The sequence below is a fragment of the Polypterus senegalus genome, chromosome 7 (assembly GCF_016835505.1).
Source record: "Polypterus senegalus isolate Bchr_013 chromosome 7, ASM1683550v1, whole genome shotgun sequence".
NCBI lineage: Eukaryota > Metazoa > Chordata > Cladistia > Polypteriformes > Polypteridae > Polypterus > Polypterus senegalus.
Window position 1 is genome coordinate 109,539,087 of NC_053160.1, and position 26,373 is coordinate 109,565,459.

The window sequence follows — 26,373 nt, forward strand, 5'->3', positions numbered from 1 at the left end:
TTTCCTTACAAAGGGAAGTAGATCGCATTTCTTAATTTTTGTTGTAGAAAAGACAGTGACTTGGTAATGTTTATCACCACTTTACTCGGATTTGATATAATTCTTAAATTAGCACAAAATCACAAAATTCAGGTGTTCAACATCCCATAAAGCAACAATTAAATTAGTCCACATTTCAATAAGGAGGAAAAAAAAATCAGAACTTCTTCATTCTTTTTTGCTGCTATTCATTTTAATATGGCAGAGTTGGGTTGGGTTATGGGGTTGTAGTGTGGGTGCTGAGCATGGGGTTTTACTTTATTGTACCACCTGTCAGAATGGCTTACATTCCCCTTTAAAGTGTTTGTTTTAAATTTCAATAAAATTTGATTTAAATAAATAAATAAATAAATAAAGCAGTACTAAGTCAACTGACAATGGAATCAACTCCATCACGATTACTGTGGGAAGCAAAATGAAGGACCTGTGGCCCTACCCACTATGTCACAACTTTACAAGAAGAATAAAGTCAATGGGAAATTGACCAATAAAAAAAAAATCTAGAAACATAAGAACCAATTCACACCTTCCTCTATGGCTCTGATAAAAGTAATTACAAAACTCAGAAAAAAATCTTTAATAGATATTATAATTTATATCAAATGTTCCCAAACTTTTACAGCTCTGTGGCCCATTGACTAACCATAAAAACATCTTTCTTATTCAAGGACCAGACCATACTGAAAAAGATGAACACAACTTCAATAGTAATCAAAGCTGATAATCTAAGAAAATGCACATAAGAAAACTACAAACATAGAAGAAATCACTTTACAACAATGGCTGTCTTTTGTATGATATATTACACACTTAACAGTAGATTTTACAAACATCAGGAGTGGTTTTCCCTAGACTTTCTCGTATACTCAGATATAGGGATGGATGTGTGAGGAGTAAACCACAAATTTTTTTTATATTTTTATTTAATGTAAATAAAAAAAAAAACAACAACAAATCAAATTAATAATATATTGAATAATTATTATAAAAGTAAAGTTGAATAAACTGGACTCTGCAGTTGCATGAATAAAAGATAAAGTACCACTCCCAGTTAGCGGAAATAGCCCAAAAGTTGATATAAATCTATGTTTTGTACCTAATACTTGTATGCAAAATTTGGTTGAACCAAGTGAAAGCGTTTTAAAGTTATCGTATTTACATACACATATACAAACTGACAAACGTGCAGACCTAATTCCAAAAATGGTATTTTCGGACTCAGGGAGGTCTAAAACATCATAATTCATAAAAATTTTGAAATGGAATTTTTGGAGGGTTCCAATACTTTCCCTATACTTCGTATATGAGAAAGGATATAAAAAAAAAAAAAAAACACAAAATAAGAAATGAAGTGGGGTAGCCTATTTGTGTTCCGGGGAATGTACAAAGATACTAAGCCCTAAAAGATATACACAATAATTATGATAAAACTTGATCATATTATATTGAAAATGTACATGTCTGTTGAAAAATGGATGACTGAATACACACTAAGTGAGAAGCTGGTCCTGTATGTAATAGTTGTTTCCCAAACAGTCTCCAGGCTGATATTTAATTATGCTGTCCTATTTAAGTGCTCTGGCTAGAAGTGTCTGTTGTACATATAAATGTTTCATAGATACCAAACTGTTGGATGTTTGGCTTATATCAAGCAGGGAGCCTTAGCTGCACAAATGGACAGTCATTAAGAATCGAACTTTGGAAAGACCATTACACTTACAGTGCAGACTCAAAGCTACAATATCAACCAAATAACCACAACAAAAACAAAAATTATGATTTGAATGAGTGGGGAAATGCAACCAAACAGCTAAATCTTCCTTTCTCAACCGTTAAAGGTGTTGCAATGAACTTTTTCTCAAGTAAATGCCTTTCTGATCCAGCAAATGGGGAAACACCCCCTTGGTGAATCAAGCACGATTGTCATAGTAATGGGAGAGGTGGGAAACACAGTCATCAAAGCAGTGACCTACCACAACCCTATTAGTATAAACAATAACAACTCACGACCCATTGGTTGAGAAACACTGAGCTTAACGACGACTCGCGTGTATAATACCTCATATTACCGAGCTGTTATTAAAATGTCACAAACATATTAAAACACAAAAATTATGTATTTTATGGGTGTATTTTAGTTCCCTTTTAAAAGTGCCATATCAATGTATTTGGAGTTTTTTTGGGCGTTCATCAGCTGATATTGACAACCTGTTGTCTTTTCTCAGGGAACTAGTCAACAGGTTAGGGATATCTCAGCCAGTATCTCATCCAACTTCCACTACATCATGACCACTATGCTGGAAGCCACAAATAGGCCGATGAGATGCTACACTCAGTTTTTGTATGGTGTGGGTGTACATACACAACATAACATGCTTCTGCCAACATAAAAAAGGCAGCAAAAAATATTACAACATTAGAAAGATTTATAAGAGAACAGGCCATTTTTCCAATAAAGCTCATCAGTCCTATCCACTTACAGTGCCTCCCACAATGTTTGGGAGAAAGATACATTTTTCCTTGATTTGCCCCTCTGCTGAACGGTTTAAAATTACAAATCAAACACTTCAGACTTGATTGTGAAGTGCACACTGCAAACATTTCATTCACACCATTTAGAGATTACAACACTTTTTATACATGGTACCCCCATTTCGGGGAACCATAATGTTTTGGACACAGCAATGGTTGATGTATTAAACCAGACAAATCTAGTACTTTGTACATATCAATTGCATGCCATGATTGCTTGAGGTTTGTGATTCACAGATAATCTTCCTACGTTTGTGGATTTACAAGTTCTTGACAAGTTCTAGCTCTGCCCCTGTGTTCTTGATAAACTCATTTTAAAGTAACACTCTTGATACATTGTATTAATTACCTTTATAACTTTTAATATTTCAATCAAATCACCGCTTAATCTCCTTTTTCTTAAATTGAAAGGCTAAACTATTTTAATCTTTCCTCATATCTCATCCTCTGCAGTACTGGAATCAGCCTAGTCACTCTCCTCTGGAGTTTTTCAAGTGTGTCTACACAGTATATCTTTTTTTTTCCAGCACAGAGACCAAAACTACACAAGGTATCAAACGCCTTCTGAAATTCAAGACAGATATCTTATGCAACACTTTGATCCTTTAACATTTTTGCTTCCTCACAGAATTTCGGATTGTTAGTAAAACGCAACCTCCCTCGTATGAACCCAAGTAGTCTATTCTGTAAAACTCCTATTCTTGCCATGTGTTACTCAGTCTTATTTTTAATAATTCCATTAATTTACCTGTAATGCATGTCAAGCTTATTGAACAATAATTACCTGGATCTGCAAGGTCACACTTTTTATATAATAGTATATTTGCCATTTTTCAATCCTTTGGAATTCTCCCAGAGTTCAGCAAGTTCCTAAAACTATGCACTAAGGGTGTTATATATATATATATATATATATATATATATATATATATATATATATATATATATATATATATAGTGTTGGACAATGATTAAAATTTCTAATCGCGATTAATCGTATAATTGTCTTAATTATAGCCAATTACAACAATCACCCTAATGAACGCAAAAGTAGTGTATTGCATGTATTTGGTTTGCAAACACCAAACAAATAAGGTGCTTTTTAACAGCAGTATTCCCTTTACATAGCAGCAGTTAAAATATTTCTTGTAAATCTCAATTCAACTTAAACATTAATGTAAGGAAATCAAATATAAAAGACTATTTACCACTGATAGGGCATTAACATTTTATCTAGTTTGTTATAGAAAAACAAGTTACCCTCAGAGTCCAAAGCCACAATGATAACATTATAACAGGAAACTTCCGAGCAAACAACAAATTAACATTTCTAAATCTGTTTTCTTTTTTATCTGAACAGATGCCAGTAGAAACATTTTCTTTTATCAGGGAGCAACATAAACAGTCTATGCTCAGTAGCAACTCTTTGAGGGCTAATATTTTTTCCAAAATACTCAGTTTTCTGAAAAGCACAAAAAGCAATGGTTTCACACATAAATCATATAAAATGTCTGTTGCTGCCTGTTGTCGGCACTTGTTTGCAATTTGCAGCTGCGCTGGGGGCAGCTTGACGGCCAGCAGGAATGCATGGTGGACTGGCTGCCTTTGTAAGACAGGCGTGCGGGGGTGGCAGTTGCAATGAGAAGCAATATGGTTTGTACCTCTTGTCATCGTAAGTGTCTGTCCTCCCAAGCGAACACTGCCATAGGTGCATCAGCTACACAAATGTGTTCAGCACCATGATCAGCCAATACCTCACTTTCGTTTTCGACATACATTTCCAGATCACTTGCATCAAAATCAGAGTCCAATTCAGCGATAATACAAAAAAAGTCATCCACGGATTATTTTGCTTTGAGCATTCACTTTGGTATCTCTCCACATGCCATTTTAGAAGCTGTTTGCTCTTCGTTACTCATGCACGTGCAGGGAATCGAGGTCAAATCAATAAAGCTAACTTTCCTTTTGGCAAAAGCGTATTGAAAAGCGTTGTAACAAGAAGACCACTGATCTCTATCGATCGCTAGCAAGATTGAGGCTTTCAAAATAATAATAACAAAAACTGTTAATGCAAGATAAAATAATTGTTGATAACAACATGTTAACTTGCCCAGCCTTGATATACTCACTAACTTCCTTAAGCATTTGAGGATAAATATTACCTAATCCTGGTGATTTGTTTCATTTCAGCCTATTAATCTAAGCAGTACTTGACCCATAACAGTTTTCAAACCACTCAGTACCCCTACTAGTAGTCCATGTTACCACTGGCAGGTTAAATACAGATTTAGAGCATCTGCTATTTTACTCTATGTATATTTTAATTTCCCTTTACAAATTCTGATACACTTTACTTCCTACTTGACTGTTCTTTAACCACTAAAATAAGGAAAGATTTTTTTACAGTCATCTTTCATTATATCTGCAATATTTCTTTCTTTCTGCCTTTTTGCTTCCCTAATGTCCTTCTTAATGGTTGCCCTCATGCTCTCATATGCCCATTGTCTCACATTGGAGTGATCAGGCTTATAAAACACCCTCCAAAAATATTGGAATAGCAAGGTAAATTCATTTATTTTTGCTGTGCACTTAAGGCATTTGTGTGTGAAATCAAAAAATGATTATGAGAAGACAGATGAGAGTTTCAGCTTTTATTCCTTGGAGTTTACATCTAGAGATGTTAAACAACATAGAACATAGCACATTTTGTCTCAAACAACCCAGCTTTTCAAGTGAGCAAAAGTATTGGAACATGACAAGCGGTGTTTCATTTAAAATTATCAGTTTAATCATTAAGTAGCCTTGGATATCTACTCTCAACTTAAGCTTTGGCTTTCAGATGTGAAGACTGAATTTGTAGTTAAAAAAGGATAGACCATCATGAAGACCAGAGAGCTATCTATGGGAGAAAAGCATGCTAATCTAAAGCTGAGAAAAGGGGGAAAATCCATCAGAGGTATTTCAAAAACATTGAGCATAGCCAGTACCACAATTTAGAATGTCCTGAAACAGAAGGAAACCACTGGTGTACTGAGGAACAGGCATCAGAACCAGTCATCCAAAGAAAACAACAACTGATTACAGACAAATGATGAGAGCAATACAAAAAAAACCAAAATAAGACTGTAATATCATGAATAACCTCCTAAGAAAATGCCACACTCCATTGTTCCAAGGAGACTTGGAGAACAACAATACTGGGGCTACACTGCAAGATGAAAACCACTCATCAGCAGGAAAAAAATGAAAAGCTAGACTGGAATTTGCAAAAAAAAAAAAAAAGTACAAAGATGAACCATAACAGTTCTGGAACAACATTTTATGGACTGATGAGACAAAGATTAACTTGGAGAAAGAATGGATCTGCTCATGATCCTAAACATACAAGCTCAGCTGTGAAGCATGGTGGGGTAAAACATGGAAGGTTTTGAACTGGCAAAGTCAATCACCAGACCATGCATTTCACCTCCTGAAGAGAGACTGAAGTAAGAGACCCCACACAACAGACAGCAACTAAAGGATGCTGTGGTAAAAGCCTAGAAAGGCATAACTAATGAAGAGGTAAGAAATCTGGTGGAGTCTATGGGTCATAGGCTTTATACCATTATTGCAAGCGAGGGATATGCAACCAAATATTAAGTGTTTTTGACTTTAATTTAGTTGACAACATTCTGTTCCAATACTTTTGGTCACTTGAAAAACTAGGTGGTTTGATACAAAATGTGCTATGTTCTATGTTGTTTAACAAGTCTAGATGTAAATACCATGAAATAAAAGCTGAAACTCTGATCTCTCTTCCCATATCAATCCTCTGATCTCACAAACAAATGTCTTAAAACAAATTAATTGGCTTGCTGTTCCAGTACTTTTGGTGGAGACTGTAGGTCTTGTATAACCGTTTTTCCTTTGCAGCTTCTTTTCTTAATCTAATTATTATAACTTGCGCATAAGCTTAAATTAAGTACCCCAGCAAAAGGAAAGGACAATGTGATGTCCTGGGACCACTGAGAGATGAAGGGTATAGATTTTTAGAAAACCTTACTTGGCAGAAAATAAAGAAATAAGACAGGCTTTCTGAGAGGAGAAATTGAACAAAAAAGTGAGAAAAGAGGATCATAGGGTAAAGGAGATATAATGGAGACACCATGTGTCCTAAGCGCTGAACAAAGCTGTAGGTAGAAGAAAACGCTGGAAAAATGAATGTCAGAGTGAGACAGAAAATTTTGGAATGATTAGCGATCAGAAACCCCAAACATTGATGCATTCACTGCATTGATGTCAAACTACCTCCAAGCAGGCAAGCAACTTGGGCAAACACCTAAAAAGTACGTATGATTATTAAAGATTGGTGAGTGAATATGCCATTTGTTGAGGTTTCCTGGCTTATTTATGTTTTACTGCAGGTTTGTATAGAACATGTTATAATTCACCCTGGGCAGAGACTGGAGGTCTTCAGTTTTAAATTGGGACATACAACTTGAGTTTAATTTGTAGGAGCTTATAATTGCCGATTTAAGGGATAGTCAAGTTGGAGGGAAAGAAGGGCATACCCAGTACCAAACTGGACTTAACAAACAAGCTCTGCTTAAAATGAAAAAATTCATAATTTTATATATTGTTTTATCTGAAGTTCACAATTTCCCTGTTAAAACACTATATTATATGTCTTTCCACATTTACCCATTGTCAAAATGATTGCTGCACAACCTACTCCAACTGAGCACAAAGTCTTTACTCTGTAACTAAGATCATGTTTGTTTCCAAGGTCAGGCATCTATCTAAAAAGAAAAAAAAGGGTTTTTTTTCCAGTTATACATTTGTCTTTGTATGTAGTTGTGATTGCTTGATAGAACACTTACATTGAGAGTTTGCAAATAAGCATGCCCCACTATTCTAGCATTTGCTTTCGTATCAAAATGCCACGCAGGACAGATTTTTGAAATGTCCAGTCTGTCAGCTTTCAAAAAAGAACAGAGGTAAGGCTATCCAAGCATACAGACTTGTCTCCGTATTGCAGAGACTGTCAATAAACAAATGGAAGCCATCCTGCTCTGTTAGTCCTCAACTCAATAGTATAATTCCTTCTCCCAAAATCTAACTCCAAAGAGCTGTATGTGTTATGCTGGCTTTTGAGCAAATCACACTTTACATGCAAAATGACTATTTGGGCTTGTCAAATGAACAGTTCTTCATGTGCACCAAAGAGATCTTCATAAGTTACACATCCTTACAATGCAAGTATGTTTTTATTTTTACATAGAGCTGTAATAAAGTTTTGTATTTATGCTTTTTTTTTTTTGTTGGAACACACAACGCTTGTGTATTATGTGGTCCTAACTGGCATTGTATAAGCTATGATAGTTGCTCAACCAGCTTTGTGACTTGACCGGCTGAATGTGTTGCGATTAAAATAAAATACTACAGAGGTACAAGAAAGAAAGCTTAGACTTACGCTGGCTGATGTCTTTCAGTGAATTAAAATCACCTGATTCAGTTCATGAGCAAAATCCAGATCTGTTGGATCCTAAACACCATTCCATTCAGGACAATTACCATTTTAAAGAGCAATAAAATGTTCCAATATTATGGATTCATAACTGGTGCCCTTATGTTGTTTTGTTATTAAATTCTACTTCTTTTGTGATTATCTTGTTTTCAAGCTTACTGTTTTAGTTTATTATCCTTCTCCTGCTCTCTTGCATTTGCCTTCAAAATCTGCTAATGTAAGAGGTTAGTGTTGGTCTCAATACAAGTGGGTATCTAGGAGATATGTAAATGTAAATATTCTAGTAGCCTATCAAACAGGTATGGTTTCTTTCAGCCATTATAATATGCACAGATCAAATTGGTAAAGTATTTAAATGCCAAAAAATGTAAAAAAAAAAAATAAAGCTGGATAAGCCTATGGCAAGCACACTCCTGAATGTATAATAATAACAATCTAAATATAATAATACATATAAGCAAATGTATGCAGATAAATATATTTCAGTTTGCTTGATATCATCAGGAAATATATGCATGTGCACTAATTAATTTATTTATTCATTAATCTCCACACAAATGCATAACATACAACTTTGTTGTCAGTGAATTTAATTCTTCATGTTTAAGTCAGCATGGCTAATATAAACAGAACAATTACATACCTGTGTTCACAGCACCTTCAGTTAACACAACGACAGAGTGACAAATATCAATTCTCTGTTTTTTGTGTTCATTACAAAGAAAAAAAGTCATTTAACTTGTTTAAATGTTAATTTAAAACATATTCAAGTGAAATCATCATAAACTTAGTTTGTTTCCCCTGTGTAGATTATTACTAGAAAGCCCTAATACTTAAACATTACAGCAATATGTACCAATAACTGGTCAACTTTTCTGCCCACATATCAATATCGATATTGGTATCAGTCGGGACCTAGTAAATACTCAAACTAATAGTGTGAACATGAAAGCCAATAGATTATACACAAATACATGATTAATGTCAAGTTTGCACATATGAACATGTGGAATGTACATTACTCCATGCAGAATTAGTTAATACCCAACTTTAAAGTGAGAATTGTTCTAGAAACTGAAATGTGTATTATTTTGATGAAGAATTACTTATAAAAATAAAGATGTCTATAACTTGTATTAAAAGAAACGTTCTTCAATATACTATAAGTACATCCGCATGGGGGCAAATATTCTAATAATCGTTCTGACAACTGCTTAAAAAAATCCTAATGCACATATCACAATCAGTGCAGTATAGATTAAGAACAATAAGAGATCAATTTCAATTAGAATGAAAGATTTAGTATCTGTAATTCTTTGTAAAACCTACTGAAACAAGTCTGCTGTTGTATTATCCTGTCAATACCCGAATAAAAAAAAAAAAGGGCTATTTTTTGCCATGATATGATCCACTCTTACACACAGCAAGACTTCACTCTTGTAAGGTCAAACTACTATATTTGTTAACTATCCAAACATGCATATTTCTGGGAGAGAAAACAAGAGTATCTAGGGAAACACAAAGATGGAATCAAAGGGAATGATAAACCTTTTTTCTTAGGCGTTACAATTAGCTATATATAAAACAAAAGGTGCAAAAAGAAAACAAGCTGCTAAACCAGTGTTTCCCAAACTCGGTCCAAGCAGTTATATAAGAATAATGTATTTTCATCTTGATTTTCATTCTACTTTTCAAGGTGTTCTAATTATTTAATTAATCCATTATTTACTAATCATTGGGTCTAACGCTAAAGTAGCAGCCTTTGATTATTCAGTGTTGTTTGCCATGCATGTCTGCATTTAATTATCGTTAATAAGACACAATGAGGGGGTAAAACTGCACAGAGAAAGGGCAAAATATAATGAAATCAACAAAGAGAGTTCAGTATTTAAATCTATAGAAAAAGCAGAAATATTTCTAAATGTCTTATAAATGTAAAAATCACGCTGCTGTTCTTTTCTGAATGTAGAATAAGAGAAAAAAAAACAGCTAATTAAATGAGATCAGTGCTATCAGGTCTTGTCATTGATTAGGCATCTGGTTGGAACAAAAACCTGCAGCCACAGGGGGTCCCCAGAACCGAGTTTGGGAAACACTGAGCTAAACAGTCAAACATCTCATAAAGAAACTGCAAATATAAAATTGTAAAGGAAACTTAACTCTTGGAATGAGTATTCGGAGTTCTCCGATTAGAAATTACCTGAAAAAGTCTCTATAAGCTTCAGTAAAGTTCTTGAACAGAAGTAAGTTCCAGCTTTTAAATAAACCTCATGTTTAATATAGTGGCAAAGTACAGTAGGTTTTAGATACTTCGGTGGCCTGGTATGGTCAAAGTGTCTTATAACCATGTTTGACTTGGTCTTTTCATTTGACTATAACTTTTTGGTGACAAACTTAACTGTTTGAAAGGGGCATCAAGAAAAGCAATAGTCAGAATGAGACAGTTTAAAAACTGACTTATACTGATCCCTCAGGCTAACTGTAAAATGTCTGTTTAGTTATATACCAATACCTTGCAAGGCCGGGATGTATGCTGGGCATGGTTTTTCCTCAAGAGGCAAGAGTGAGTTGTCTAATTTCTCTTTTTGGAAAAAAGATAAATCCGGGTTCATCGGCAAAGGGGGGAAAACCTAAAGCCAAAAAAAAGGGGGGAGGGGTATAAATATTAGTAATGGTAATTGAAAGTCTAATTGACAAAATATGCGACAGCCATTTTTAAACATAAAAAAGAACAGATTTATGATTTTCTGTTAATCTTTTAATTCGTCAATACGGACGGAGATAGTCTAAAACAACGCAAATGAGGATTAGTAAGCACAGATCAATTTGCTGTAAAAATACAAAACTGAAGTAATAACTTCACTCATACACACACACAGATTGTATACATATACAGTATGTTGAATACATTAGTATATCTGAAAAAACTGACAATATGTACCATATTGTTCATTTTTTTTGTTTTTTCAAAAGGGCCCAGATAATAAATTTGTGGTATAAAAGTATACTGAATTCAGACAGGGTTGTAAAGTGTTTTTGGATTAGCCTGCTGCTAAAATCACTAGGTCCACTGATTTTTTTTTTTTTAATTATTTAGAAGAGCTAACCTGCAAATAACAAAATCTAAAATCTGAAGATAATTTCACATATTAGTAGCAATTGCTTTATTAGTTAGTTTAATATTAAACAACAAAAGATTAAAGATTCTTGGTCTAGTAAAACTGGAACAAATCATGTTACACCTATTATATACCATCTTATCAATATAAAACTCATGAAAAAATAGAGTTTAATTTCCAAAATGAATCCTGCTACCTTGTGTTTTAGACACAGTTCCAACTTGTTCATTGTAAAATGAATTTGTAATATGTCTATTCCTAAGGTATACAACAGAGCACATCCTATAACCAAGCCTGTAATCCTAATTAGATTGTTGATTCAGTGGGCCTCCACAGTATAGAAATTAATTCTGGCTGTCAGAGTTGCAGAATATGTAAAGCATCTCAACACCAATAATAATAACGAATGCTGTCTATTAAGGAAAAAAGAATCTGCCCTTTCTTATATAGTACTTTATGTTTCTAAACAAGTTCTGTCAGTCGTAAATGCAGACCTCTTAGTATTTCTAGCAATGAATCACTTCCACATTTAGCCTCTGAACAGTGACCAGACGTGAAGGCTATGGGGTGCAGCAAATATCAATAAAACTGTCTTATCCCCCTTATCAATACACACTATTAATGCAAAGTCATCTAAAAACTTCTGTAAGTAAAATATCCTGGTGTTGTATTTATAGAAATATGAGTAATAAATTAAAATTGTTTGCCTTAATGCTAGATGTATCAAGAATAAAACGAGTTGGAGTTATAAAAGATTGCACATAATTATGATATTAACACTAGAATTACCAGAGACTATGCAAAAACTTGTAGATCCGTCCCTCCTTAAATCGCTTCTTAAAACCGTTCTCACCTCTCCGTCAGCGTCTTTTGTTAATCTAAATATGCTGATAAAAGAAAAGCTGCAAGTAGCCGGCTATTCAATCCCCCACCGACTTAGAATGTGCACGAACTTCTCCCAGCTTACGCCTTGATTGATTATCTGGGAGTGAAGTGGAGTTTTAGAGTGGAAATAATAGATCGTTATTTGGAACACACGCATTTCACGTGTGTTCCGTTTCTACAGTAATCCGTGTAAACACATTTTTAAAACTGAAACGTTTTTCATATTGTAGTAGTAAATGACAAAATGTAGGCATAAACTATATAATGTATGAAGCCTGAAGTCCAAATATCGAAGAAACATTTTCACAAAACGTGAACAGAACAAGTATGCTTTTATTCAAAAATATAACTGCAGAAAAAAAAGTCGCCTTAGCATGCCACATTGACACACATACAGTGGTGTGAAAAACTATTTACCCCCTTCCTGATTTCTTATTCTTTTGCATGTTTGTCACACAAGATGTTTCTGATCATCAAACACATTTAACCATTAGTCAAATATAACACAAGTAAACACAAAATGCAGTTTTTAAATGATGGTTTTTATTATTTAGGGAGAAAAAAAAAATCCAAACCTACATGGCCCTGTGTGAAAAAGTAATTGCCCCCTGAACCTAATAACTGGTTGGGCCACCCTTAGCAGCAATAACTGCGATCAAGCATTTGCGATAACTTACAATGAGTCTTTTACAGCGCTCTGGAGGAATTTTGGCCCACTCATCTTTGCAGAATTGTTGTAATTCAGCTTTATTTGAGGGTTTTCTAGCATGAACCGCCTTTTTAAGTTCATGCCATAGCATCTCAATTGGATTCAGGTCAGGACTTTGACTAGGCCACTCCAAAGTCTTCATTTTGTTTTTCTTCAGCCATTCAGAGGTGGATTTGCTGGTGTGTTTTGGGTCATTGTCCTGTTGCAGCACGCAAGATCGCTTCAGCTTGAGTTGCCGAACAGATGGCCAGACATTCTCCTTCAGGATTTTTTGGTAGACAGTAGAATTCATGGTTCCATCTATCACAGCAAGCCTTCCAGGTCCTGAAGCAGCAAAACAACCCCAGACCATCACACTACCACCACCATATTTTACTGTTGGTATGATGTTCTTTTTCTGAAATGCTGTGTTCCTTTTACGCCAGATGTAACGGGACATTTGCCTTCCAAAAGTTCAACTTTTGTCTCATCAGTCCACAAGGTATTTTCCCAAAAGTCTTGGCAATCATTGAGATGTTTCTTAGCAAAATTGAGACGAGCCCTAATGTTCTTTTTGCTTAACAGTGGTTTGCGTCTTGGAAATCTGCCATGCAGGCCATTTTGCCCAGTCTCTTTCTTATGGTGGAGTTGTGAACACTGACCTTAATTGAGGCAAGTGAGGCCTGCAGTTCTTTAGACGTTGTCCTGGGGTCTTTTGTGACCTCTCGGATGAGTCGTCTCTGCGCTCTTGGGGTAATTTTGGTCGGCCGGCCACTCCTGGGAAGGCTCACCACTGTTCCATGTTTTTGCCATTTGTGGATAATGGCTCTCACTGTGGTTCGCGGAGGGCCCGAAGCTTTAGAAATGGCTTTATAACCTTTACCAGACTGATAGATCTCAATGACTTCTGTTCTCATTTGTTCTTGAATTTCTTTGGATCTTGGCATGATGTCTAGCTTTTGAGGTGCTTTTGGTCTACTTCTCTGTGTCAGGCAGCTCCTATTTAAGTGATTTCTTGATTGAAACAGGTGTGGCAGTAATCAGGCCTGGGGGTGGCTACGGAAATTGAACTCAGGTGTGATACACCACAGTTAGGTTATTTTTTAACAAGGGGGCAATTACTTTTTCACACAGGGCCATGTAGGTTTGGATTTTTTCTCCCTAAATAATAAAACCATCATTTAAAAACTGCATTTTGTGTTTACTTGTGTTATATTTGACTAATGGTTAAATGTGTTTGATGATCAGAAACATTTTGTGTGACATACATGCAAAAGAATAAGAAATCAGGAAGGGGGCAAATAGTTTTTCACACCACTGTATACTACAATTGCCATGGTAGCGTAATATCAGCTGCTGACTAGTAATCAAAAGGTCATGAGTTCAATCCTGCATGACTCAGTTTTGAGAAGTAAACTGCTCTTATTCTTACTATTTTAGAATAAAAACATACATTTGATTTCAGTGTGTAACAGCCGGTGTACTTGTGACTGCATTCTCGTACCAATGCTTGCGAAATGAAGTGCCTGCGTGCACTTTTCGTTGCATTACACGTCTGTTTTTTGAGCATGCCCGTGTCACTCAAACACAGGAACATATGCTGGTGTACAAGTATAACAAAACAAGTGCACTTTTATTCTAGACTATAAGTGAAGAAAAAATAAAGCAAGTTACAGTAGGCGGTTGATACGACAGCTTGCGTGGTGCAATGCTAAGAACTGCTGATTTCCAATCCATGCTATATAAAATCATCACATTCAAATATTAACAATTCCCACACACCCTTCCTACATTTACGACATGTGTACTTGTTGCAGTGTACACATCACTCTGTGCTATGGTTCCTATTAAACTGAATGAGCACCTGACTGCACTTTCTTCCCTATATAAATAACATTTGAGCTATAGCGTGTCTCCAAATAAATCACATTTGAGCTATAGCGTGTCTTTAGGTGAAAACAGCAGTGTCAAAAGGGGAGGAGGGGGGATCATAAACGCGACTGAGAGAATGGAACTGAATTAAAAAAAAAAAATCTAACCTTTACAATTATCATGCATTTACACTGGCCCTTACAGACTGACTGAAATCAAATTATGTTTTTATTCTAAAATAGTACAGTACATGCAATATTATTTGAAAACGAACAATGTCAGATCGGGTTTGAATGCACGCTGATGCTGTTACAGAAGGCGTCAGCTTATTCAGTGCAGCAGTTTCAACGCACAGTACATGTAATATTATTTGAAGATGAACAGCGTCAGATCGATCGCATATTCAAACCCAATCTGACGCGGTTCGTTTTCAAATAATATTGCATTAGTGCAAATGTTTTTACATATATTGTCTCTTTCATTCATCTTGCGGTTTGTAATCAGTGACCGCATGTTTTTTTCCCCGATCTTGCCAGTTTGCACGTGTTGCTGTATGGTGGTGTTTCTTTTGTACCACAGGACATGCAGAGGACAGAATAGTACAGAGCAGTAAGTTCAGCGCTATATTCAATCAGACAGACAGATAGGCAGAGAAGGCACTAGATATATAAATAAACAGGGAAGGCACTGTATAATAGATATATAAAAAAACAGCTAAGGGGATAGATATACAGATAGATAGGAAGGAAAGGGACTATATGATAGGCAGATAGGGAAGCTCCTATATAATAAAAATTACTGTTACTATATAGATAAACAGGGAGTTCAGGTAGGCAAAACGGCGAAGGTTAAAAATAAATAAATAAATAAATACTCTTTCACCCCAGCGGAGAATTGAACTTGGATCTCTTGAGGTACAGCAAGTCTTACCAGTACGCCACGGAAGCTGTTGTAAAACTCTTGAACCTTTTATGAAAGTGTTTATTTGATCTTTGGCTTTCAGGCGATGCTTATGCCTACATTTTGTAACATTTATTACTAAAATATGAAAAAGTTTCTGTTTTAACATTGTGTTTACACAGATTACTGTAGAAACGGAACACAAATGAAATGCGTGTGTTCCAAGTAACAATCTATTATTTCCACTCTAAAACTCCACTTCACTCCCAGATAAGCATGAGCTGGGAGAAGTTCGTGCACGTTCTAAGTTGGTGGGGGGATGGAATAGCCGGCTGCTTGCAGTTTGTTTTTATCGGCACATTTACAGTACAAGACAAAGGAGGCTGGCGGAGAGGTGAGAACGGTTTTAAGAAGCGATTTAAGGTGGGACAGATCTACGAGTTTTTCGTAGACTCTGATAATTCTAGTGTTAAAGCAAAAACAGAAACTGGATCACATCTGAGAGATGGGGATGAGCATAACAGGTTAACCCGTTTTTTAGGGAAGAAAGGCAAAATGAAAACAGTGGTGGAGCCACGATTATATAAAACAATACTTGAATACATGTCTTATTCAACTGGATGATACACACAACTTAGTAAGGATTTTTGGATTTGACTAACAAGCATTAGGGATAAAGTCCTGTTATTGAAAGTGTGTTCTAGATCTACCAAAACAGGCAACAGCTTCAATTTTAATAATCCATACATTACATTATGGAGGAAATAGGCTTTAAATCTTTAATCACCCAAATATGAAGTGAAATAACCTTGCAAATGGCAGAGCACAAAAACAGGAGTTTTTGGCCATAATCAAACATCTATTTTCTAATGCAGAATGTTAAAGCACCCATTAGAGGTGTGTGACAGGGTGTGTTGCAGGACGTCTTTGGGAATTTTTTTTTAAGTAATTTTAATGATTTCTTTTCATTCTTACCCGGTAGCTTAATCAATTTTGACAGGCATATGCACCTTCTAAATGCAGTAGTTGCTCTTTAGCAGCATGGTGATTGAAGAGCAGCAACTTGAGGCAGACACCGGCCATATAAATTGTTAAGAGGCAAGTGCTGAAAGGGATAAGCAGAAAAAGGAGGACAAGATTGAGAAAGCAGACTGAAACTAGTTTTGGGTTGGGATGTACCTGGCGAAGCAAGCTGAGACAACTTCCATAAGTGCTGAGGAAATTTAAGTATAGTAAGGGTGGTGTTCGTGGATGAGGCCTTAAGAACAGAGAGGACTTAAAAAGACGAGCAGATTTATGAGAGAGCAGAGGAGATGGAGAAGTGCTACAAAAAGTGTAAGACTCTGAAAGCATGGTTGATCTGCAAGTACTGGCTGGGGGTCCGGAGACAGAAGGAAAGATCTGGGGCCTCATGTATAAATGAGGTTTATGCCCATTTCCATGCTCACTTCGAGATGTATAAAAACTAAACTAGGCATAAAGAAGCACACATTTTCATAGAAGCCTCAGTCAATGCATATGAATGTCTCTGCTTGGTTTTGCAAACAAGTGGCACCAGCGTCAAAGCAGTACTACTGTTTCTGTGCGGTTTCCCTTTCTTTTACATATTTGAATCTATGAAGTGGGCTTTATGAAATACACTGAAATTGTATATTGTTTACAGATTGAAAGCATTTGATTGTAATCAACCTGTAACAATATAATGGTGCATGGAATGGCTAAACTATTCCAACTGCCATGAATGCTTTAGCATTGTTAGAAGACTCCGCAAATGGAAGAATGAGAAGAGAGTGCTTATTTACAAATCATACTGATATCTTGTCCCATGATGATAACTGCCTTCCAAGTAGGTTTAGAATTCCAAGAGCTATCCACTTGGAGCTGTGTGCAGCTGATGTATAGCTGATAGTGTAATGATGAGACGCATTCAAGTATGTACATTATGTTTTACAGATAAATTGTTAACTTCATTTAAAATAATGTATGCCATTAGTATATAAACATGTGGGGGCACAGTGACGGGGCAGAAGCGCTGTTGCCTCACAGTAAGGGGGTCATGTCCCGGGGTCCCCCTGCCTGAAGTTTATACGTTTTCCTGGTGGGTTTCCTCTGCATGCTTCAGTTTCCTTCCAAAAGCATGCAGGTTAGCGGATTCTGATGTTAAATTGATGCTACTAGTGTATATGTGTGCTCGTTTTCACCCTGCAATGAGCTGGCACCTCATCTTGAGACTGTTCCTACCTCACACTAGATGCTTTCTGGGAGTGGCGCGACCCTGGATGGATGGAATAATTAAACATGTATAATGAAGATTTTTCAGTGTTCTTTAAAAGTTTTGAAGAATCTGCATTCTAAGCTTACAGCTGGTTTGACATTTATTATAGATTCTTATTGTAAGGCAATTGGTTACATGGAGAAAGAAAATGGAAGGACAGGAAATGGGGGCTAGTACATTTGACATAGACAGTACTGCTGCAATAAATTATTCAATGCAGGATCACACCCATTCCAGCAGGAATGCGTGAGGCAGAATAGTCCCCTGATAAGGTGCCAGCTCATTGCTACCACTGCGCCACCGTGCTCCCACATGTTTAATACATTTAACCATTAAAATTATATCAAGTGTAGATCTTAGACTTCTAAAATGCTCAGAGAAGTGCAATATCATGAATGTAATATATTCTATGTGGTGATCACTGCCTACACGCCCCAGTCAGCAGAAGAGAAAGCCCAGTTAAAAAGCACGTAGCGATTAACGACTGAGTTAGGGAACACTTAGAATGCTTCATGCTTAATGTGCCACTCAATTACTATGTGTTTTGAGAAACCCTACTAAACATTGATTTTAAGATGAGGTTTACAACGTTCTATTCAATAGACCTTCAAAACCCAACCCCTTAGGCAAATCTGATCACAACCAGGTTGATCTTATTCCCAGCTCTTAGCCTGTTATTAGAGGGCAACCCGTTACCCCCATTATAATAAAAGTAGGGAAACTGGAGGCTGGAGACTACTTCTAAATAACAGACTGGGAGAAGATGTATAAGTCAAATAGGGGAAAATATTAAACAGCGTGAACGTGACTGAGAGAATAGAAATGAAAAAAAAAAAAAAAAAGATAACTGTTACAAGTACCATAAATTTACACCTGATGTGCCGTTGTTCATTTTCAAATAATATTGCATTAGTGTGGTAATGTTTTCTGATTGGTACTATTCAGGTCATACAATGATTTCTTCAAAATGTCACATATATTTGTCTCTTCATTTTCCCCTGATGCTGTGTTGACATCATGCACCAGAAAGCGTGAGCTTATGCAGTGCGACCAGGATCACGTGGGTGGCTGGTTGCTGTGTGCTGCAACATGCTTACGCTGGAGGCGATGAACGCACATGTACTGTGCAAGGCATGCACAGGTCCACTGAGAAAAGAACACTGTTCTTTGCTCTCCTTGCAGAGGAACTTTGTCGACACTTCTTACAAGAAAAGGCTTTGGAAAAAGAAAAACAGGATGAAACATCGACAGGCTTCTGTTCCAAGACTGATGCATCCCTCAGGAAAACAAACTCAGTCAGTGTCAGGTGCACTTTCAATGTAATAGGGAGCAACAGCATAGAGAGAAGTGTGTACATTGCAACAGGTACACATGTCGTAAATGTAGGAAGGATGGTCCTTGGGTGTATGGGAACTGTTAACATTTGAATTTGATGATTGTATATAGTGCGGAACTGACCTCTCTGCATTATTCTTTCCTCTGCATGTCCTGGAGTACAAAAGAAACACCACCATGCACCAAAATGTAGAGACTGGGCAAGATTAGTGAGAAAAAAAAGAAGAAGAAAAAAAAAACACGGTCACTGATTACAACCGCAATAAGATATGCGAATGAATATGAATAATGTTGCATCAGTGCCACAATGTTTTCCAAAATGTACTATACAGGTCATAAAATGAATTATTCCTAATATCATATATAGCTATGTCTCTGTTTTTTGTCAGTGCGGCTTTCACATCGTGGACCATAAGGTGCATACTAATTCAGTGTGAGCAGGAACACTCAATAAAACTGAATAAAAAAATGTAGGTGACAATGAGATACCAAGAAGGCATGATACACCAGCGTTGTTTGTCAGCTTTTATCCCTCCAGATCACATAATTTCCAGTTCCGTTGTCTCAAAACACCACTAAGATTAACAGTTATTCCCAGGCTGCTTGCGCTTATCGACACATTTAAAGGACAAAAGACGCCGACGGAGAGATTTGAAAGGATTTAAGGTGGGCTGGGTTTACATGTTTTTTGTAGGCTTTGGTAATTCTAGTATTAATGTAATCGTAAATGCATTTTATGCTGAGTCCTGACTTTTGTAGTGTTGCCCTGTTTAAATGGTCAATGTGTATGTAAATATGTTCCCCTGGAAACAAGGTAAACACTGTGGGAACCGTGTCCCTTCACAATAATTGGTCCTGTCAATTCCATCACCTGCATCTGATCATTTGCTATTTAAATGGAAGGACAGAAAGAAAAAAAGAAAAAAATCTCTTTCTACTAGACTGCCATTCTGCTACAGAGACAGGAGAACGCACCGCTTTAAATCATTCACACCTTTGTCTACCTGCCACTTTCAACGCCTGACAACAACAGCTTTTTACCGCTAAATCCCGGAGTTCTGGATCACTCCACGTACCAGACGCAGTGAGACTGTTTCTTGTTGTTTGGGGAGAGGAGTAAGCCATCATTTTCATCTGTGTACTTTCCTTAGGTCTATTTTTCCAGCTGAACCATGTTCACAAACATTATCCATTTTCTGTTAAATCTTCTAGACTTTTATGTGCGTTTCATACTTTCACTGTACTTTGAGTTTATGATCTGTGTGGGGTCAAGGGGGTATTGTATATTAACTTTGTGCTGCACTTTTTTTTTTTATTATTACTTTCCGCCAGACACTTTTGGGGTTGAATGTTACAGTATGTCTGGGTTAGTTGGCATATGATATATATGTTGTTTGGATTTTGTTAATTTCTTTCTTTATCAAAATATACTCACTTTATTATTTTACATACTGTTTGTTGGCTTATTTTTGATTGTCGATTGGGGGGAAGTTTATTTGGAAGAAGTACGGTTTGTCGGATCTAATGTCCTCAGCTTGCCAGGCCACAGTTCTTGGTGGTGTAGCTGCCGGTTTGGGAGAATGAGTCTGCCGTTACAAGTGTACAGTTCTGTCTCATTGAAACATATAACTAAACTCCATAGGAGCTCCATTCCACAATTACCAAAATTAAAACTGAAACTAATAGATAAAAAGAATTGTCTTTGTGAAATAAAAACTAAATTAAAACTAAAAACAAACAATGAAGGAAAACTAAAACTTAACTGCATTTCCAAGTAAGGCCTGAAAAAATATAGAAATAAAAACTAATACAAAAAAGCAAAACTATAACCACCTTATTCTGCTGGTTATGGGGCAGTATTGATAAAGAGAATGGGAGAAAGTATAGAAGTCAGATGGAGAACTTGTGGGAACTGTGTGTAACTTAATATCAGCAAAACCAAGAAACTGGTTGTTGATTTTTGCTGTACCACAGATTCTCTAAATCTAGTCACTATTCAAGGAGCGGATGTAGAGGTGCTTTACTCCTGCAAGTACTTGGGGGTCCACATTAATGACATGTTGGACTGGTCTTATGACACAGAGGAACTACATAAGAAGGACAGAACAGGCTCCTTTTCCTAAGGAGACTGCATTCCTTTAACCCTGAGAAGTGACATCCTTCATATCTTTTTTTTCTACACTGTGGTGTGCTCGGCTGGTAACATCACTTCAACAGAGGCCCACCCAATTTAACGAGCAAATTAAAAAGGCAAGCTCAGTTACAGAACACACTCTTGACCCCTTGGAGGGAGTAGCAAAGGAGAGAATTAAAACAAAACTGAGCACCATTATGAACAATGGTGCACATCCTCTCTCTGAGACTTTAAGCCAAGAAATTATCTATTATTAATCTATATAGTATAACTCTTTTATGCAGAGTTTCCTTTCCTTATTATAACAGTTTTAAAGAATTCACACTAAATGCATGTAAACTTCTGACTTCAACTGCAAGTTCAACTTTAAAAATATTAACACCAGAGATGGGGGACTCGAGTCACATGACTTGACTCGAGTCACAATTTTCAGGAAAATCGAAGATGAAAGCGTCGGTGCAATCACTTCTCCTTCAATAACTCGTTCAAAACTTTTTGGTCATACAGACAAGAATAATTTCATCGTTCGAATCGGTTACGTTAAGTGTCTATAATTTTTTTGTGTACACTCACAATAACAACAAAATGTTGTGTGCTGTATAACAATGAAACCAGTTCAAATAGAAAACAAATATATCAGATTATATATTATGTATGAAACGTGTATATTGCGCGTCCACCGCAGAGATGACGATTAAGCTTCATAACTTCATCACTGGGCTATATTAACATACATTATATTTATATTCTGCTGAAATGAAAAAGATCCGTTCATTTTAATTAACGAGATTCATCACTAACGTTAGATTAAAAGAGTGGATAAATCCCCTACTGTGCCTTATAATGGACAGCATAAGTATTAAAGCATCATATATAAAACATTTCCTCGATCATTAAGAAATTGTTTTTTTGAGGAAAACATTTCAGGATTTCTCTCTATATAATGGATATGTATGGCAACCCGAAGTTTGAATTTCCAAAATGCAGTTTAAATGTAGCTTCAGAAGACTCTAAACGATCCCAGTCGAGGAGGAGGAGTCTTATCTAGCGAAACAATCGGTTATTTTCTAAACAAATGGACAATTTATATACTTTTTAACCTCAAATGCTGGTCTTGTGTTGTCTCTGCGCAGTCTGTGTGATTCGGGTAAATACAGTCTTAGATTGCAGCAAAAGTGCAGACACAGTGTTTACACAGTTAACATGTATAGAAGGTCAAATGCCCTTTATAGAAAAATGTAAAAACAGCATTGCAGGATGTTTTTGACATTAAAGATATAAAAAGATTGTTGTTTTTTTGACATCTATTAACTGTATTTACCCGAATCACACAGACTGCACAGAGAGGAGGCAAGACCAGCATTTGAGGCTAAAAAGTATATAAATTGTCAATTTGTTTGGAAAATAACCAATCATTTCGGGCTTTCTGAAGCTGCATTTAAACTGCATTTTGGAAGTTCAAACTTCGGGGCGCCATACATATCCATTATATATAGACAGAAATCCTGAAATGTTTTCCTCAAAACAAAAAAAAAAAACAAAAAAACAACTTCTTTATGACTGAGGAAAGAAAGACATGAACATATTGGATGACAAGGGGGTGAGTAAATTATCTGTACATTGTTGTTGTCAAAATAAACTAATCCTTTCAGATTGAATTGCATTATACATTTTAGACTGGATTTCTTAGTTTTACACATTTTGTGTAAGCAACACAATTTTATTTTCAGATATTAATGTTGCACAGATATGCATATAATTTAAATATAGCAATGCAAATAAGATACATAATATATGTATATAAGTTCATCTTTTCTGTAAAAATTTTTCTGTGCAAAAATAAATGTATCGAAAATTTAACCTCTTGTTTGATTTAGTACTGCAACTTGACTTGACTTGAAACTTATCAGGACTCGACTTGACTTGCTTAGGGTGAACCCTTGACTTGACTTGACTTGCTTGCTTGATTTGTCTTAACTGTGACTTGATGGTTAACACTTGAAACTTGCTTGGACTTGATCATATGCGACTTGTCCCCATCTCTGAATTAACACGTATCCTTCAAGTTTACAGCCCACCAATTACTTTACTGTGAACATTTAATATAAAATGCAATTTTGTAATCAATTCATTATTCCCTTATAATTTAGCCTAATCATCTTATTTGGCTCTTGAACAGGATACATTGTGAATTCAAAATTAGTTTGACCTGAGTGTGTCGCAGAGAAGAGTGAGCTGCCTGAACAGATGTTATGGTAAGGGGCAAGCCTTCCAGGTTCCACAGCTTACGATTCAGATCATCAAATGCATGGGTGATTTTCAAGCTCTCTTCCTCGCCTGTTCTGCATGGCTAGAGAGAAAAAAAAATCAGGTTTAACAAAAAAAATATTGGTGAAAAACAATGCTGAAATATTTTATTTACATGGGACTATTTTATTAACTTACAACTGTTAAACAATTAATAAAGCTAGGAAATCCTGTTTAGGGTTAATATTTGCAATATTTTACACTTTATGTAACATATTTCTCATGCTTTACATGAAATAGCTGAAGTCAAAACTTAAGTAAACTTAAATATATTGATCTGAAAATTAATGTCCATACTATACATTACCCACTGTATATGATTTATATTGTATTGAAATTGTATGCCTCTAAATGGAAACTACAAGGCAAATCTGTCCACAACCTGACCGATCTTATTCCCAACTAGACGCCTGCTTAGAAGACAACCTGCTACCAGAACAATAGTGAAGAAGTGGAGCCTGGAGACTGAAATGATACTATACAAAAGGGACTAATTTTACTACAAAGAAAAGTGAATATATTAGTAGTGATGTATGTATGGATTTTAAAAAAGGAAGGATTTATTAATACAAGCTAAGGAAAGATGTTATCAACAAAACATATACATGTACCATCTACTTAAGATTGCTGGGTTCCCACTTGCAAAATAAATGGTGCATTTAATGAAGTGTCCTTTATGCAACAGTTGGCAGTATCCAAGTGCTTTATTTACTTTCATTGTCTAGGATTTGCCTCCTTATTCTCATGTCTGATTGATTAATTGCAGTGGCTTTTGATATCATGCTGGCTATAAATCTCACATATGCAATTGGAAGGTTTGTGCATGCATCTGCTGTACACTGCATGCTGGAAATAAGAAATATTAGATTTGTAAAAGAGGCATAAGGTAAATAATAATTTTTTCCTTGTTACTTCAGTAGATGCGCCAGTTAAACTGTCTTTAACACTAGAATTACCAGAGCCTACAAAAAATCTCGTAGATCCGTCCCACCTTAAATTGCTTCTTAAATCCCTTCACACCTCTCTGCCAGCTTCCTTTGTCCTCTAAATGTGCTGATAAAGAGAAGCTACAAGCAGCCGTCTATTCCATCCCCCCACCAATTTAGAACGTGCACGAACTTCTCCCAGCTCATGCCTCGATTATCTGGGAGTGAAGTGGAGTTTTAGAGTGGAAATAATGCATTATTTGGAACACACGCATTTCATGTCTGTTCCGTTTCTACAGTAATCTGTGTAAACACATTGTTACAACAGAAACGTTTTTTATATTCTAGTAGTAGATGACAAAATGTAGGCATAAACTATATAATGTATGAAGCTTGAAGTCCAAATATCAAAGAAACACTTTCACAAAAGGTACAAATACAAACACAACAAATGCACTTTTTATTCAAAAATATAACTGCAGAAAAAAAAAGCTGCCTTAACATGCGACATTGACACGCGTTTATTATGACCGCCTCCGTGGCGCAATAGAATCAGCTGCTGACTGGGAATCAAAAAGTCGCGAGTTTGATCCTGCACCACTCCATTTTGACTGCTCTCAATCTTACTATTTTAGAATAAAAACATACACTTGATTTCAGTCAGTAACAGCCGGTGTGATTTATGATACTTGTAAAGGTTAGCTTTTTTTTTTTTTTTTTTAGTCAGTTTTATTATTTCAGCCGCGTTCACGAACCCAAACACACCCCAACCCCGCATCTGACACTGCTGTTTTCACATAGACGCACTATAACAAAGGTAAACTCAGCTCCCTTCTACATTTAAGAAGCGATTTAAGGTGGGACGGATCTACAAGTTTTTTTGTAGGTTCTGGTAATTCTAGTGTTAAGGCATTCTTTACCATTATTTTTGTTCTGGCTAAATCTTCCTGTTTATCTTTAATTTCATGCCCATACTGCATTTTAATTTAAGCTCTTCCTTCCATCCTTCAAATTTTAATTCTTCTTTATTTATTTATTTATTTTTTAAAACATTACTAAGGACTGTATAATCCCTATAAAAAGGATTTTTAAGGTTTTTTTAAAGAAAGATTTTAGGACATCCACTTTTATGATTTAATCAGAAAATTCTGAAAGTCAACGATACAGTGTTATGAACTGCATCACCGAAGCAGACAGGTACGTGCCCAAGTATATAAGAGGGGAGGGCAACTGCCGACTGTCCCAGCTCATGTCCCACGTGAGCCTGTATGATCAAAAGTTGACTCTCCTCCTGTGTGCAATTCAAGCAAACTCAACCCACTTTTCCAAAAAACAGCATTAAAAAAAAAAAAAAAAAAGCATTGCTACTACTCCGGAACCTGTGAAAGAAATTCTTTGATTAAATGAAGATTAATTTTAACAGACTGTTACGCTGTGAAAAAGTATTGGTGTACTTCCTAATATTATGTTTTTGCTTATTTTACAAAATTAATGTCTTTAGACTATTAGATAAAATGCAATATTAGGGAAAGAACTTGAGTGAACATACAGTTAGGTCCATAAATATTTGAACAGAGACAACTCTTTTCTAATTTTGGTTCTGTTCATTGCCACAATGAATTTTAAATGAAACAACTCAGATGTAGCTGAAGTGCAGACTTTCATTTTTAATTCAGTGGGATGAACAAAACGATTGCATAAAAATGTGAGGCAACTAAAGGATTTTTTTAACACAATCCCTTAATTTCAGGGGCTCAAAAGTAATTGGACAATTGACTCAAAGGCTATTTCATGGGCAGGTGTGGGCAAGTCCGTCGTTACGTCATTATCAATTAAGCAGATAAAAGGCCTGGAG

The 26,373-nt window shown here is 36.0% G+C and overlaps 1 protein-coding gene across 1 annotated transcript in view; it reads right to left on the bottom strand.

Moving 5' to 3' along the window:
- Window positions 1-26,373, bottom strand: part of nol6 (nucleolar protein 6 (RNA-associated)) — a 309,483-nt gene that overhangs the window by 126,573 nt on the left and 156,537 nt on the right. The window contains exons 15-16 of the mRNA XM_039757964.1: window positions 23,495-23,635; window positions 10,590-10,707 (exon numbers count right to left, since the gene is read on the bottom strand). Coding sequence (XP_039613898.1) covers window positions 10,590-10,707; window positions 23,495-23,635 — 259 coding nt within the window. The remainder of the gene's footprint in view (window positions 1-10,589; window positions 10,708-23,494; window positions 23,636-26,373) is intronic.